The sequence below is a fragment of the Canis lupus genome, chromosome 27, assembly GCF_011100685.1.
Source record: "Canis lupus familiaris isolate Mischka breed German Shepherd chromosome 27, alternate assembly UU_Cfam_GSD_1.0, whole genome shotgun sequence".
Taxonomy (NCBI): domain Eukaryota; kingdom Metazoa; phylum Chordata; class Mammalia; order Carnivora; family Canidae; genus Canis; species Canis lupus.
The window spans coordinates 28,970,137-28,987,493 of NC_049248.1; the positions used below are offsets into that span (position 1 = coordinate 28,970,137).

The window sequence follows — 17,357 nt, forward strand, 5'->3', positions numbered from 1 at the left end:
TGCGGTTTAGCGCCTGCCTTCGGCCCAGGGCTTGATCCTGGAGACCCAGGATCGAGTCCCACATCGGGCTCCCTGCCGGAGCCTACTTCTCCCTCTGCCTGTATCTCTCTCTCTCATGAATAAGTAAATAAAATCTTAAAAAAAAATAAATACTTTAAAAAAAAAAAAGAGTAACTCTAAATAAATAAATAAATAAATAAATAAATAAATAAATAAATAAATAAATAAAATAAGAATAAATAAAAAGAGTAACTCTTTTCTTACCTCTTTTCTTTTCTTTGCAGCAGTATATAAGAGAGTCTGGGCTGCTGTGGTGGGAGAAGCATAATCTTCAAAAATATCTAAGATTTTAAAAGGTTAAACCACATGAGTAAAGATACAATTACTTATTACAGGTTTTAAACCCAACTGACCATTATTCCAAAACAATAAAAATAAAACTGCCCACATATGACACTGGTTTATAGCATTAAAAAGCTAAGGATATATCACCAGTGCTCCCAGGCACAACAATTATTTATCAAACTCTATATGTTATCCTTTTAAACAATCACATTAAAGAGAACAATATAGGGATCCCTGGGTGGTGCAGCGGTTTGGTGCCTGCCTTTGGCCCAGGGCGCGATCCTGGAGACCCGGGATCGAATCCCACATCGGGCTCCCAGTGCGTGGAGCCTGCTTCTCCCTCTGCCTGTGTCTCTGCCTCTCTCTCTCTCTCTTTGTGACTATCATAAATAAATAGATTAAAAAAAAAAAAGAGAGAGAACAATATATATTGGGTCTATGTTTCACTGAGGACAAAAATTTATTTGGTGCTGTAGGCTCTAGGAATACAAAGATCAAACAAAAAGGGTTCTTACAGAACTCACAAGATAAGGGAAAGAAACATTATACACATACACACATACCAGGTACAACAGGTTAAGGAGAAAGAGTGACATTATATGGAGTGCTAGTTTAAATATGGTGTCAGGGAAAGCCTCTTCAATTCTGTTAGGGTAACACTTAAGCAGAAATTGAATGGAGGGAGAAAACTCCACGTGGAAATCTAATGATAAAGCTCTCCAAAGAAAACCACAAGTGTAAAAGCCTTGGAGGATTACTCGGCCAGTGCTGGGATCTCTCAACCAGTAGATCCAAGGGGTATTGACTGAATATATGCCTATGTAAAACACACCACTTAACATCATGAAAATTTTCACAAATTTCAGAATAGGCAGATACTTGAAAAGTATCTCCTATATCCTATTTAAATGTGGATACATTTAAATATAAAAATAAAACCAAATCTAAGTCTTTGCCAAAATATAAAATACAAATATAATAATACTAATAACTAACATGTATTGAATGCTGGACACTAGTCATAAGAACTACTGTGCCAGGTACTTATTCTTTGGCAGGCACTATGCTGAGATTTTACAAGCATCTAATACTCTAAGCAGCCAAAGACATTAGCATACATGTATTATCCCACCTAATACTCCCAATACTATTAGTGTTGCTGATAAAAACTGAATATGATGCATTTCAGAAAGGCTAAGTAATTTGCCCACAGTCACACAATGAGTAAGTGACTCAGGATCATACCCACACCATCTCAACATTAAGAGCCTGTGCTCTTGGGGCGCCTGGGTGCCTCAGTCAGTCAAGTTTGCCTTCAGCTCAGGTCATGATCCTGGGGTCCTGCAATTGGGCCCCTGCATCAGAATCCCTGCTCAGAAAGGAGTCTGCTAATCCCTCTGCCTCTCACCCTGCTTGTGTTCTCACTCTCTCTCAAATAAAAACATAAAATCTAAAAAAAAAAAAAGAGCCTGAGCTCTCATAGTTTTACCAAATCTAAAAACATTATTAATGTCAACGCAGTTATATAAGAATATTTTGTTCATATAAATAACTGTAAATGACAAAAATATTAAAAAAGAGAACTACATAATTGTGTAATTGTTCTTCCCTATAGTTATCCAAAAGGAAAATAAACGTATCAAATAGTAGGCACTATATGTTAGCCCACAAAAGAAAATGATTTTTTCAAAAAAGGACTTCAGTTAATCTTGAATTATCCATATTCTCTTTTAATCAATAAAATGTAAATTCTGTCAGGGACGCCTGGGTGGCTCATCAGTTGAGTCTCTGCTCAGGACATGACCCCTGGGGTCCAGGATCAAGTCCCACATGGGGCTCTCTGCATGCAGCCTGCTTCTTCCTCTGCCTCTGTCTCTCTCTGTCTCTCTCATGAATAAATAAAATCTTTTTTTAAAATGTAAATTCTGTCAATCAACATGCACAACTCTTTTTTTTTTACAACTATTACATTATTATTATTGTAATAATACATTTATTATTACATTTATTATTATTACATTTCTAAAAACTGAGATACTATCTTATTTGACATGAAGAGTAAGTGAAATAATGGTAACTCTCGAACGCTAAACAAATACTCTGGCCATTAAAAAAACACACAGGTATTACAGAAAAACTTAACACTAAAAGAATACTTTGAAAATAGAATTAAGGACTGGCTAATCATTCTGCTCCCAGGAAAATGAAAGTATTAAGAAGGGGAAATAATAAATCATACATCTGTAAAACCATTTTCAAAAGGAAACAGTAGAACAAAGGGATAAGGCAGATGGTAAATATTGTTTCTCCTTTATTTTCTTCTCCTCTACTTTGTCTCCAAGAGAAGGGGTACCCTCTCACTTACTGAATCAAATGGTACTAAATAGAAAGCACTGTAAAAACAACATAACCCTCTACCAGCAGGCTTATCTGGAGTAGCCAGAGACACCTGGCTTTTCCCCAACAAGGGAAAAACACCACCGTGTCACTATCATCAACATCCCCTGGGCAGTGCTAGTTTTATCAATTGTTTATTTCAACATTTATTGAAGGTAGACTAGAGCCAAACACTAGCAGAAGAATGGAGAGGTGTAGAAGGGATGGAGAATGCAAAATCAAACAAATAAACAAGATAAAGTTCCCTCCCTCGAATAGCTCTAAGTTGCAGGAGAAACAGAAGTACACAAATAACATTTTGCTATGCTAAGTACTGAGTATTCCATGAAGCAATTAGTTTAAACTGGAGATAAAAGACAATGAACTCAAGCAACCTACACAGTTTTTCAGTAACTTCCAGAAAGATCCAAGTGAAAAGTTTCCTCCTGAGACAGGACCACACAGTGATATTCTCTCTCATGTGGAATACTTAGACACCAAGATAAAGAGGCATACTAAATTGGGGTGTTCCTGGGACACCTGGGAGGCTCAGCAGTTGAGCATTTGCCTTCAGCTCAGGGAGTCCCACATCAGGCTCCCTGCATGGAGCCTGCTTCTCCTTCCACCTATGTCTCTGTTTCTCTCTCTCTCTCTCTCTCTCTCATGAAAAAATAAATAAAATCTTTTTTAAAAATTAAAAAATTAAATTGGTGTGCTCCCAAAATATGCAGAAATCCAAACAATATCCCAGACTCAGGACAACCCATTCTACAAATAGGTATCCCAAAAGGTACAGAAAGGGATGGTCCCTCCAGATCACCATCACAACAGAAAAAGTTGTAGATGGCTTCATGACCATGCTTCAGCACCCATAAGAGGGATGAACAAAACGGCTTTCCATCTTCTACACACTAAGGCCTCAAGTCCGTTGGCTCAAGAGAACATCAAACTTTCATGAGTTTCAGAGTTTATCAGGCAACACAGAACTCTGGGAATTTAACAAAGTAATAAAGTCTGCTTAAAAATACAAATTTAGTCATATTACTTTACATATGCAGGAATTGATGAGGAATAAAATCCTCTTGATTACCAAATTTCATTCTTATGTACTCATATGGATCTTCTTGCCACAGCTCTTCATCTTCATCTTTATAACACATCACAGAAAATATCACATCCTCAGAGATATTCTAAGAAGAGGAAAAAAACAAAACAAAACAATAAATGGCTATGGGTTATTCAAATTTGGGGACTATTAATCATGTATTTACTGACAGCCTTTAGGGTATTAGTTTTCCAAACTGTTACATTAACCTTTGTGTTAAGCTTGCATTGGCTGAGGGGAGCCTCGTGGTACAGGGGAAAAAGAGTTAAACTTAAGATTGCTTTTTAAAATAACTGATTTAAAGTATAGAGAAGAGATAAATGGAAATGCTATTTTCTGAAGCAACAGCAAGGATAATAGCTTTACTAACAAATCAATATTAAACACACCTTAATTATTTAAGGAAGAAAAATAAATATCAAGCCAAGGTTATATTTACTATTGTGTTTCATATTGTGAACATTTTTATATTTCCATTTTGGTCCTAAATGTCAATGTACCAGCAATATTAAAATGTCTTTTCTACTTCTATTTTGAAAAAATTTTCCTACTCTAGAAATGCAGGTTTCAGGTCAAAAAAAAAAAAAAAATCATATCTAAGAGCCTCTAGGGCAGCCCAGGTGGCTCAGCAGTTTAGCGCCACCTTCAGCCCAGGGTGTGATCCTGGGGACCTGGGATCAAGTCCCATTTCCGGCTCCCTGCATACAACCTACTTCTCCTTCTGCCTGTGTCTCTGCCTCTCTCTCTCTCTCTGTGTCTCTCATGAGTAAATAAATAAAATCTTTTTAAAAATAATAATAGCCTCTATGTACACTGCTGCTGAAGCTCTACTAAGCTCGTTTGTGCTTTAACAACTACATATGTAAAAATAGGATCATTTCACTTATTCCAAATTAAATTCTAGGAGAAAAAAATTCAACCAATGAATTGGACTTTTCTTATTCCTACATTACAGCAATGTAAAAATAAGGCCAAAAGCATCAAGAAAAAAAATTCACTTTTAATTTATAAAACTATAGTACATAAAATGAAATCAGTCAGTATCATTATTAATTGCAAAGAAACTACCACTATTTGATCAAGGGAACTAGATAAATATTATTAAGATGTCCACAGAAAATACAAAAGATATTATATTTATCAGACCAATAATAAGGTGACACTAAACAAATTCTAGGCGGAGCCGGGCGTTCTCGTCAGCCTTGTCACCATGAGTCGCAGCTATAATGATGAGCTACAGTTCTTGGAAAAGATCAATAAAAACTGCTGGAGAATCAAGAAGGGCTTCGTGCCCAACATGCAGGTGGAAGGTGTTTTCTATGTGAATGACGCTCTGGGAAAATTAATGTTTGAGGAATTAAGAAATGCCGGTCGAGGTGGTGGTGTTGGTGGCTTCCTACCAGCCATGAAACAAACTGGCAACATGGCAGCCCTGCCTGGGATTGTTCATAGATCTATTGGGCTTCCTGATGTCCATTCAGGTTATGGGTTTGCTATTGGGAATATGGCAGCCTTTGATATGAATGACCCCGAAGCAGTGGTATCCCCAGGTGGTGTCGGATTTGACATCAACTGTGGTGTCCGCTTGCTAAGAACCAATTTAGATGAAAGTGGTGTCCAGCCTGTGAAGGAGCAGCTTGCCCAAACTATGTTTGACCACATTCCTGTTGGAGTGGGATCAAAAGGTGTCATCCCCATGAGTGCCAAAGACTTGGAGGAGGCCTTAGAGATGGGTGTGAATTGGTCCCTGAGGGAAGGCTATGCCTGGGCTGAGGACAAGGAGCACTGTGAGGAGTACGGCAGGATGTTGCAGGCCGACCCCAATAAAGTCTCTGCAAGGGCTAAGAAAAGAGGCCTTCCTCAGTTGGGGACCCTGGGAGCAGGCAACCACTATGCAGAAATCCAGGTTGTGGATGAGATTTTCAATGAGTATGCTGCTAAGAAAATGGGCATCGACCATAAGGGACAAGTGTGTGTGATGATCCACAGTGGAAGCAGAGGCTTGGGCCACCAAGTAGCCACAGATGCACTGGTAGCTATGGAAAAAGCCATGAAAAGAGACAAGATTATAGTCAACAACCGGCAGTTGGCTTGTGCTCGGATTGCTTCCCCAGAGGGTCAGGACTACCTGAAGGGGATGGCAGCTGCTGGGAACTATGCCTGGGTCAACCGCTCTTCCATGACCTTCTTAACCCGTCAGGCTTTAGCCAAGGTCTTCAACACAACCCCTGATGACTTGGACCTACATGTGATCTATGATGTTTCTCACAATATTGCCAAAGTAGAACAGCACGTGGTGGATGGAAAGGAACGGACACTGTTGGTACACAGGAAGGGATCCACTCGGGCTTTCCCTCCTCACCATCCTCTCATTGCTGTGGATTACCAACTCACTGGACAGCTGGTGCTCACTGGTGGCACCACGGGCACCTGCAGTTACGTTCTTACGGGCACCAAGCAGGGCATGACGGAGACCTTTGGGACCACTTGCCATGGAGCGGGCTGTGCATTGTCCCGAGCAAAATCTCGTCATAATTTAGATTTCCAGGATGTCTTGGACAAACTGGCAGATATGGGAATCGCAGTCCGAGTTGCCTCACCCAAACTGGTTATGGAAGAGGCTCCTGAGTCCTATAAGAATGTGACGGATGTGATGAACACCTGTCATGATGCTGGAATCAGCAAGAAGGCCATTAAACTGAGACCAACTGCTGTGATCAAAGGATAGAATGCTGACTGCAGCCACCAAACTCCATTGCCCCTCATGGGATGGAGGTGGACTGAAACTCCTCAGACATCAGACTCGAGACCTGACAGGTTCCAAAGTGCACAGCTGTAACTGTCCATTCCAACGTGGCTGGCGGGCGGCTGCTGCTTTCAGGAGCCAGTGTTGTAACATTACCTTCTGGGAAGAGTAACATTGCCCTCATTTGGAAAGGAATGTATGTGTTTCCTCCCTGATTATCCCACATGTTTTAGGAAAATCTGTTAGGGGGTGGGGATAGATCAAGATACTGCCTAACTCCTCAGAGAAGTCTTAGTCATGACAGTGAGCTTCTTTACACCAAGCTCTGTTTATATTCTGAGAGGTATCATGAAGAGCGTTCTATTAAATAAGAAGGTTTTGAAAATAAATAAATAAATAAATAAATAAATAAATAAATAAATAAATAACAAATTCTACTCTGGACACCAAAGGCAATATAAAGATACATTGCCTTTTTTAGGTACTATCACAGAGATTGCAGAATTTAACAATTCTTAGTTTGAGAGGGGGGAAAAAAAGTCAGTTCCTAACATCTTTGAATTACTCAAAATTATATGCAAGAAGGAATTTTTTTATTAATGGCCAATAATTTCTCATTCTCATTTGTTCTTTAATCAAATAATGATGCTACATTCTATCTTTAAGTACATAACTGATATAAAAACAGAAAGCTTTAACTTCTGCTTTCATAAAACTTAATGCCAAAAGAGACATCAAAACCTTGTGAGCTACCACCTTAGAGCCTTGGTGACTCCTTTCAAAATGTTATCACATAAAATACCACATTTGAGCCTAGCAACCTGTAGATAAGCAGGATAGAAAAACACTACCTGACTGACCAGAAGAGAAATTGAGGCTACATGAGACTCCAGGCAAGACCAGCTGAATCCAGGTCTTATAACTCATTAAACTAGAAGGTCTTCCTCTTCTCCCAAATACTTAAATTTCTAAGCCCATCATATCAGATATACGGCTGCATGCATTTGAAATTTTTCATGGAAATAAAAATACATTAAATACATAATACAGGATTAGTGACTTACTTTGTCTGGAAAACCTAACTTAACCGGAGAAGGATTCTGGAGAGCTAGTCCCTGACACTGACCTGTATATGTGGCTTCATCTGCTTCCAGGTGACAGAATGAACAATCCCTTGATTGAGATAGTTGAATGCCTGCTGAAGAACACGGGGGGCTACATACTCTTTCTGTCTGTATTGGTCTAAAATTTTTAGTAGTACCTACAGGAAAAGAGAACAAGAAAGTAGAGGAGAACATAAATAATTTTCAGATTAAAAGGAGGGGCATTTTAGGCAGGACACAAAATCCAGAATCGAGAAAGATAAACAGATTTTAGGGACTATCGGTATTTTGTGAGAAAACCCACAGGAAGTTCTAATTATTAGATGGGTCCATGTTCTTTTGAACTGTGATTTCCAGCCACGTGTCCCACTTCTAACCTGGGGAACAACTCAGGGTAAGTCTACACTCTATGCTATGTAACTAAGCTCTTCAAATAAGTTAAGACTCCTGTTAAAAGAAATACAAATAACAGACTGTACTAATTGAACACTGAAAGCATCTACACAGCAAGAGACACCATAAACAGATTTCAATATTTCATAAAGGTGCATTTCAAATTGGAAGGGAAATGATTAGTTATCCAAAAAAACAGTATCAAGACAACTGATGAGCTCTATGAAAAAAAAAAAAAAATAGTAAGTCAGCTCCCTAACTAAACTCCATACCAAAATGAATTCCAGATGGGGAGCTATTTCAACACCACCAACAAAACAAAAAAAAAATGAAAGCATCAGATGCCTAGGAGTAAGTATCAAAGAATTTAGTTTTATAATCTTAGACCACAGAAAGTCTTTGCAAACATAACACAAAACTAAAAAGTTATTTTTTATTAAAGTCTTATTTTTTAAAAGTAATCATTTGTGAGGAAGGAACCATGCCCAAAGTGGCTGTGACTGTCCCAAGGACCCTCCATCAGAGGTAGCGCTACAACAAAGTCCAAATCTTCCAATTCCTGATCCCAAAGCACGTCACTATAGCAAGCTTAAAACTGAACTGCTGAATAAACAAAAAGAGCTCTTTCAAAACATGTACAGAATTTATAAAGCCAGAACACGAATTCAGTTCAAGTTATGTAAAATTCACGTTTATAAAAGTTGTCAGAAGTCCTACCATCAATTAGATGCCCTTTCTGCAATGCAAGCTAAAAGTAGATGCTACTGAACACAGGTCTTTCTAAGACAGTTGTTGCTCATACCAAGTGGGGGTAGTAGGAGAGGAGATACAAGAGCAAAGAAGAAAACAGTTTTTCATAAGAAAACAATTTTTAAATACTAGGAACATATACCTTAAGTAACCAAGGTATAAATAGTTTATGACATAGATACAAAGCCATGAAATCTGAAAGCATGTTACATACAACAACATACACATGTATATGTGACACTGGAAAAACTGGGCTGAACACACTTCAAGAAGCCATCAACTTTAGGATGCCTAATGAGTTGAACAGCAGTGGAGATAGCAGAAGACAAAGCTGACCAGCTTCCTGATTATCCTAGTTTCCACAGAGAATGCCTGAATGGATCATTTTATTCATTATTCACTAATTTTCCCTACAGACTGCCTCATGGGCTAACAAAATAATTTGTGAGAAAATTACAGCCATAGTTCTCCTGAATTGTCATGAGACACCTTTTAGAAATGATAATCCATAGAATGATACCAGACAAAATGATCGTCCATAAAAGGAAGTATTTGATCTATGACGACAGGTTTGAAGTATTTAACTTGATACCACTGATAATAAAGCAGACTAATATGCACAGATTTATAAAAACCTAGAAACACCCTCTATGTTGTTAATGGTTTTTACTATGTTTGATTAATCCTTACTTCCTTACTGTGGTCTTGATACAGCCAGTGCTTGAATAGTTATTAAACTTCATTTGTTGAAATATAGACAAAAATGTGATTCAAATGGCAACACAGGCCAACCAATCTTCACGCCCAAACGTCCTTTGAAGGTTTTAAATATTAATACCAACTTGGGATTTCTTTCTCAAGAACTCCTAACTTTCACTGTATAGAATGGTTCCCAAACTTCCACAAAAATGTGTAAGTTCTTCGCTGAAGCTCTTAACTTCTGAGCTCTACCCATCTTGAAATAGATCAGCTCATTACATAAAACTTCTGATAGAAAAGCTTAGAAGAAAGAGGTGAGGATCAAAGGAATAGAGAATAAGACATGCATAAGAGATCAGAAAGTTAACAGAAGAACCCAATCTAAGCATTGGTCCTGCAACATCGGTATCAACAAACTTAGAAGGTTTGAGTCTAGCATCTAGGAGTTTGGAAGGGCACTTCTTGTGGAAGCTGCCATGGCACATCTGGTTCTAAAACAGATTGCACTATATTAGATTCCCAGAACTACCATTTCAACATCTATAAATATACAATCTATTAAGAATTCTTAGTTTGAGAGGGGAAAAAAAATGTTATGTTTATATAACTTACTTTTAAATGAATAGAAATGACTTAACTACTTTAAAAAGTAACTGTCTTTCTATTTAAAAAGCATACGTTTATTACCTGCTGAATTCCCACTGCATAGGTTTTCAAAAAGAATTCAGAAAATTCAAAGTATTCTTTTGTGACATTTCCTGGGCTTCCATATCTTAAAATACAAAGAGAAAATGTTTAAATACTATAAATTTTTAAAACAAAGCATGCTCACTAGTTTAAATATTGTCCCTTGTTGAAAGATCTATTCTCTTTGGCCAGAAAACTGACCCTCTCCCCTTTTCTACAAGCCCCAAGATGAAATCATGATGTGCTTGTTGTACTTAGATTCTGGGCCATACTTAAAATTTCAGCAGACACGTCCACCTACCTAACCAAGAATTTAACCAAGGGCAAATATTACAAATAAAAATGTTATATCTGATTTTTTTTAAATAAATGTTTCTATAATTAACTTTGACTAACTTGTCTATGGAGCTGAGTAGCCATGCACCTTCTTGTACAATTCCTATATATTTTCAATGAGCTAACCAATGTCATGTATCCATTCTTTTTTCACAGAGGAACAGAAAGGTCCAGAGAAGATGGTTCACTTCATTATGATCCCAAAGCCAACAATCAGTTAAGCCTACCTTAAAACAAAGGGTAACTTTTTTTGCCCACTCTGGCTTTTAAAGACAAATAATGATACACTGTGGAGCATCAAGAGACCTATCCAGCTTTACTGTGTCCAATACTGAAGTATTGATCATAAGATCATGAATCTAATAAAGAGAATTACCGTTCAAAGAGACGAGCTACAATATGCAGTGCCCATTTCTTACACTTCCACCAGACTAGTTCTGGTCTATCATCCTCATCAATCTGCAGAGTCTCCTAAGAGGACAAAAACATCCACATTAAATTTCTGCATAATAAAAGAGTTTATGCAAATAATAAAAGCAGAATAAATCTTGTTATAGAGTACATACTATTAAATGTGAGTTTAGATTGCCATAGAAATGCAAATTCTTTCTTATAGGTTGCTAGGTTGAAATTAAATAAGCAAAGCAAATTTCAACTAATGCTGTTGTTCACATTTATCTCCTATTTTCAAAAGGCCCAAATAAGTGGAAAACAAAATACAAAACACCATGTCCCTTGAGGAAACTCTGGGATGACAGAAAGGTTTTATATCTTGTCTTGGGTAACAGTAACACAGGTGTGTGTTTGTCAAAATTCACTAATCTGTTCCCTAAGTTCTGTGCATTTTGTATATAAATTAAACCTCAATATAATGTGTCCCAAGATATGGATAAAAGAAAGAGTACTGCACATTTGAAGACAAGCTGAAATTTTAAAATGTTACTTAGTTATTTTGACTAGTTTTGAGTTAATTTCATAAGTGACATATAGCATCATTGTTATTACAGATAAAAACAAGACACTATCTTTCACCTATCAACTGGCAAACTTAGAATTTAATGTAACGGATATTCTCAATCCCTACTTATTAAAGTTTAAGCCAGGACAATGTTTCTAGAGAGCACTTTACAAGATCTGTCAAAGCCTTAACCACTTCTAGGAGTTTTTCCAAAGAAAATAATCATGTATGTGCATAAAAATTTAACTACATCCTTATAGTTAAAACACTAACACCCTAAAGCCACCTAAATGTCCAGCAAATGAAACACTCCACAAAAATGATAGTATAAAAACATTCATATAAAAAATATTTATAAGAGATTTTAAATGAAAAATGAATTTCAAAACAGGACCTACATATACCATTTTTATTAATAAAATGTGCCTATATACAGACCCGGGGGGGGGGGGGGGAGACCAAAGCAATAAATACCAACTTTTAAAAATGGTTTTTATCATCTTTAGTAATATTAAATACAGTTATTTTTTTTAATTTTGCCTATCTGAACTTTATAAAAATGAGTATGTATTACTCTTTTCATTACAATAGTAATTTTTTTCCAAATAGCAAGCTAGGATAATAAATCAGTCTACCACAAACATCCCAAACCCTACTTTTCCCAGTTTTTCTCAACAAGAAGCCCTTTCTTACGGGAGGAACTGTCCTGTCAATAATAGTTCGAAAGATCTCCATCCATGCAGTCATGGTTTGGTTATTCACCAGCTGAAGAGGCAATGCATACTGAAAACAGAAGAACATCATCATCAAACAGCAATTCCTCCCTTCCAAAAAAGGCAGCATATGAAATGGCTAACATTTGACCACAAAAATGGTAATCTCATATGGTTTAACCTAAAATTTAACTTAAAATAGATCTAAAAGCATATGCAAATTAAAATTTTGAAAATCTAGAAATATGCATGCCATGAAATGTTTCTGTGGACTACTTTTTTTTTTTTTTTTTTTTTTTATTGGTGTTCAATTTACTAACATACAGAATAACACCCAGTGCCCGTCACCCATTCACTCCCACCCCCCGCCCTCCTCCCCTTCTACCACCCCTAGTTCGTTTCCCAGAGTTAGCAGTCTTTACGTTCTGTCTCCCTTTCTGATATTTCCCACACATTTCTTCTCCCTTCCCTTATTTTCCCTTTCACTATTATTTATATTCCCCAAATGAATGAGAACATATAATGTTTGTCCTTCTCCGACTGAACTGGAGGGTATTATGCTGTGTGGACTACTTTTTTAAAAGATTTTATTTATTTATTTGACAGACACACACACACACACGGCAGGGGGGAGCGGGGCTTGGAGGCTCGATCCCAGGACCCTGGGCTCATAACCTAAGCCGAAGGCAGACACCCAATGGACTGAGCCACCCAGGCACTCTAAACTACTTTTATTTTTTTTTAACTACTTTTAAATTAAAAAAAAAAAAAATCCTTTAATACAGTAAGGTCTCATTTATTCAGCATGAGATTCTAGAAAAGTGATTTTTACCATTTAACTCTTTGTGTGTCAAGTTTTTCATTTTAACCACTTTTTTCCCAGCTTTATTGAGATACCACTGACATACAACATTGTGTAAGATACACAATGTGATAATCTGACCATATATATATACACCTACACACACAGTATCATTAAAGGCACACACCAGAGAACTGCCTCAACCAGGCTAGTAATATATTAGGGACATCTTTCTAGAAGTGACACACAAGCTGAGACTTGGAGAAAGAGCACAAACTGGCCAGGGCATAAAGGACTAGAGTGTTCCAGACAGAAAGACAGTATTTCAGAGGCTCAGAATGAGACAGAGCATGACCAAATGAAGTAGATACCTGGTCAGGATGGCTAGAGTACAAAGTACAAAGGTAAGAACAGTAAAAGATAAGGTAGACCGATGAAGGGTTTTATAGGCTATGTTAAGAAGTTCCCAGTTTAAGTGCAACGGGGAATTGTTAGATCCTACAATAGGGAGCTGAAGAGGTACAGATTCCGGGTTAGTGGGTTAAGTGACTAAGAGTTCACGTCTGAACAAACTGAATTCTGGAGTATGATTGTAATATCCACGTGCCCTGTACACAATAAACATTTACTTAATGCTACTTAGACAAAAATCAATTTAATTGTATCATACGTTTTAAAACAAACTTTTCTGCCTCTTTCCAAACTAGCAAACATTAACTTTGTACTTACCTTATCATTATATCATGCCTTTTAAAGCTGCCTAAATTTTTGTTTCCAGGATTCCCAGAGGGAGCATATTACTTTGGTAGTATATAATACAGTACCAAAATGATGAAAAATCTTGAGGTTTTGCACTGGTTTTTTTAGGTTTGTAGCAGCATATGTTGAGAAAAAACTTTTAGACTTTGCCCTCTTAGCAAATCAGAGGTAGAGGCTTTAGGAAAATTATTTCAAGAGCCTGGTCTTACTTCCTGATTCCTACGATGCTTCTCCAATGGGAAGGGCAGTCTAGCCTCAGTTTAAATGGGATATTACTATATCCAGTAGCAAAACCTCTCTCTGAATAAAAAACATTTGCCTCAGAGTAAAGTGATTCTCCCAAGGAAACTTCCTGAACGGTGCTTATTAATAAAAAGCCAGGGCAGCCCAGGTGGCTCAGCGGTTTAGCGCTGCCTTCAGCCCAGGGTGTGATCCTGGAGACCCAGGATTGAGTCCCGCATCAGGCTCCCTGCATGGAGCCTGCTTCTCCCTCTGCCTCTCTCTCTCTCTGCCTCTCTCTCTCTCTCTCTCTCTGCCTCTCTCTCTCTCTCTCTTTGCGTGTGTGTCTCTCATGAATAAATAAAATCTTTTAAAAGAAAAAAAAAAGCCAAAGGCACCATATATCTTCCTTTCCTATTACTTTAAAAGAACAGTAGGGGGGCAGGGAGGATAGTTTCCTAGTATCCTAGTATCTTCCCACCTCAGATTTACTTCCTCTCCATCTTCCCTTTCCCTGCTAAGCTGGAAGAAAAAAAATTACTTCAGACCACCCTTTATAAAAAGTTTAAAAGATGAGGGGTGCCTGGGTGGCACAGTTGGTTGAGCATCCTACTACTCTTGGTGTCGACTCAGGTCTTGATCTCAAGATTGTGAGATTGAGCCTCATGTTGGACTCTGTGCTGAGTGCAGAGATTCGCCCTCTCCCTCTGCCTCTCCCCCCGCTCCCCCTCTCTCTATCTCTCTCTAAAATTAATAAATCTTTAAAAAAAAGTTTAAAAGAGGAGTCTAGGGGAGCCCAGGTGGCTCAGTGGTTTAGCACTGCCTTCAGCCCAGGGCGTGATCCTGCAGACCCAGGATTGAGTCCCACATCAGGTTCCCTGCATGGAGCCTGCTTCTCCCTCTGCCTGTGTCTCCGCCTCTCTCTGTGTCTCTCATGAATAAATAAATAAAATCTTGAAAAAAAAATAAAATAAAATAAATAAAAGAGGAGTCTAAAAATATAAATCTTTATTGCAGTGGAATATTCTAAAACATTACAAAAGTACTTAAGTGACATAACAGCCAAAAACAAAACCAACTATCTTGGCTCTCTAGCTTGACAACACCACCCTCTTACATGACTGATCTAACTAAAAAAAAAAGGATGTAACAGAGTTTGACTCATTCATCATCAAACACTTTAAACAAACTAAAAACAATTATTCTTCCTCCACCCAGATCTAAATACTTTATCCAACTCTCCCAAGGATTAAATTTTAAATATTTTTATATCTAACACATTCCATCTCTGTCCTCTTCTAATTATTTTTTAGACTCTCATATTAATATTCTTTATAGCTTTCAGATAAGACAAAGGAAGTATTTTAAATGAGAGAAAATGAAGCACTAAATCTTTGTTAGCTTTAAATTGGGTCACACTGCAAAGAAACTATCACCCGTATGATTTCCCAGTAAAAGAGGGACCCTCTTCTTTTCCTTCTTCTTTTCCTATAAGCCTAACTTATCAACAGGCAGAATGTTACTGATGGATGAGTCAAATAATCTCTGGCAGTTTTAATTACTCTGGTTCTTCCTCACTGACACTTCAGACACTGGATCAAAAGGCATAGTCAATGAATCTCAGCTCTGCCCCTAAGATAAACGTGGACAATTAAGTTAATTTCTGTGAGCTTGTTCCTTCATAGGATTTTTTTAAAAAGAATTACATGTGGGAATATATAATAACCTTTAACATATTGACACTCATTAGGCACTTTCCATGTCAGGCAGAAATACAAGGTCCTATATTTACCTTCTGCAACAGAAACTTACCTGAACAAGTGCATAAAAGATTTTCAGAATCTGCTTCTGTAGTAAAACAGAATAATGTGAGGAATCAGGAAGGAGTTGCATGATTTGTTGTTGAATACGAGGCAGAAATATCTGCATTGCTGCTATAAGAGGCTCTCTTTCCTCTGCTTTCTTATATCTACATGTGCAAAGACAAAAAGAGAAAAAAATAATTCCCCCCCTACAAAAAGGAGCTATAAATAATGAATGAAAAAAAATTTTTTAAATATATGTTTTTTAACTAGATAAAGCTAATGAAACAAAAACATTCCAAACACTGGCTTACATTTTGTTTGGATTCTTAGAATAAACTTGAAAGAGAGTGGGAAAGAACATATCCCTCTGTTAGGCAGAGAAACCTAAAATCTTTCCAAAAACAGTTAAATTGATTTAAAACAATTCTACACTATTTTGCAAATTTCCAAAATGAATTTTTCTATGACTTACATTAATTTTCATCATACCACAATTCTTCCTATAAAATACAAGTTGATACTCCTGTTTAAATAGACATTCCTATGATATAACAAATAATGCAGGGGAAAAAAACATTTCTTCTTGTAATATACTAAGTTGAGATGTTAAAATAGTTTGCAAACTCAGGTGCTCATAGATCACTTTGATGCTCCAAATCTCAAATATCTTCTAAAAACTCTAAAAAGTCTGAACTAATTAGTTTTTTTAAAGGTACACTACAGGACCCTGCATACATAAAGAGCAACCCTCTTAGAAACCAGAAAGCAACTGCTATTAAATGTGATGCTCACTAGTCTCCTATGTCCCGGGCAACTTTTATGGCAAAGGATGTCACTAGCAACGAAACTTTAACATTTTCTATTTTGTATCCAGAAAGATAAATATTTGGTTTACTTAATAATGTGCTCACTTGAAGAACTTAAATATTAAGGTACCCCTCTCTCCCTCTCTCTCTCTCTCTCTCTCTCTCTCTCTGAGTTTCCAAGGAAAGCTGTTAATAAATGGGCCTCTGAAACTGGCAAATGAATTCAAGAAACACTGCATATCTTATCACTTAGAGATTAGCTATGTACATTAGTAAATTAAAGGTTCTTTGAATAACTATAGTAAATAAACATGTTTGTGCTTAACCCAACAATTCCCAAACTACCCTGATTCTGCAGAACACCCACACAGCAGACCTCTCTGCATAGAGAGGTGTAATTTAATTCTAAGTAACACAAGACTGGTATCTTTAGCCAATAGAAATCAACTTACTCATACGTCTTCACCAGTTGATACAGACATAATAAACTGCCAAGCCAGCTTCCACTGCTCTGTGATTGCAAGTAATAGTCTATCTTGTCGACTACCGCTGGCCAGTGACCAGGGAAATCATATTTAATGATGGCACGGAGACACATTGTTAACTGGACTCTATAAGGTGGGGGGGGGAAAAGTCCAAAATCTAAGTAGTTATAAATATCAGGTTTCAAACACCTTTAATATTTTACCCAAAAGCACTCTAACCCCTATTTACCTATATTATATAGTTACATATCTCGGGGAAGGGGAAAAAAG

At 37.3% G+C, this 17,357-nt stretch overlaps 1 protein-coding gene across 4 annotated transcripts in view; it reads right to left on the reverse strand.

The window, feature by feature from the left end:
- IPO8 (importin 8) overlaps positions 1-17,357 on the reverse strand; it is a 71,556-nt gene that overhangs the window by 39,837 nt on the left and 14,362 nt on the right. For 3 of the 4 annotated variants that reach the window (XM_038577180.1, XM_038577181.1, XM_038577183.1), the window contains 8 exons: positions 17,055-17,213; positions 15,804-15,960; positions 12,192-12,281; positions 10,917-11,011; positions 10,205-10,289; positions 7,699-7,833; positions 3,812-3,911; positions 265-341 (listed from right to left, as the gene is read on the reverse strand). In XM_038577180.1, coding sequence (XP_038433108.1) covers positions 265-341; positions 3,812-3,911; positions 7,699-7,833; positions 10,205-10,289; positions 10,917-11,011; positions 12,192-12,281; positions 15,804-15,960; positions 17,055-17,213 — 898 coding nt within the window. The remainder of the gene's footprint in view (positions 1-264; positions 342-3,811; positions 3,912-7,698; positions 7,834-10,204; positions 10,290-10,916; positions 11,012-12,191; positions 12,282-15,803; positions 15,961-17,054; positions 17,214-17,357) is intronic. The other variant, XM_038577182.1, reaches the window with a different exon arrangement.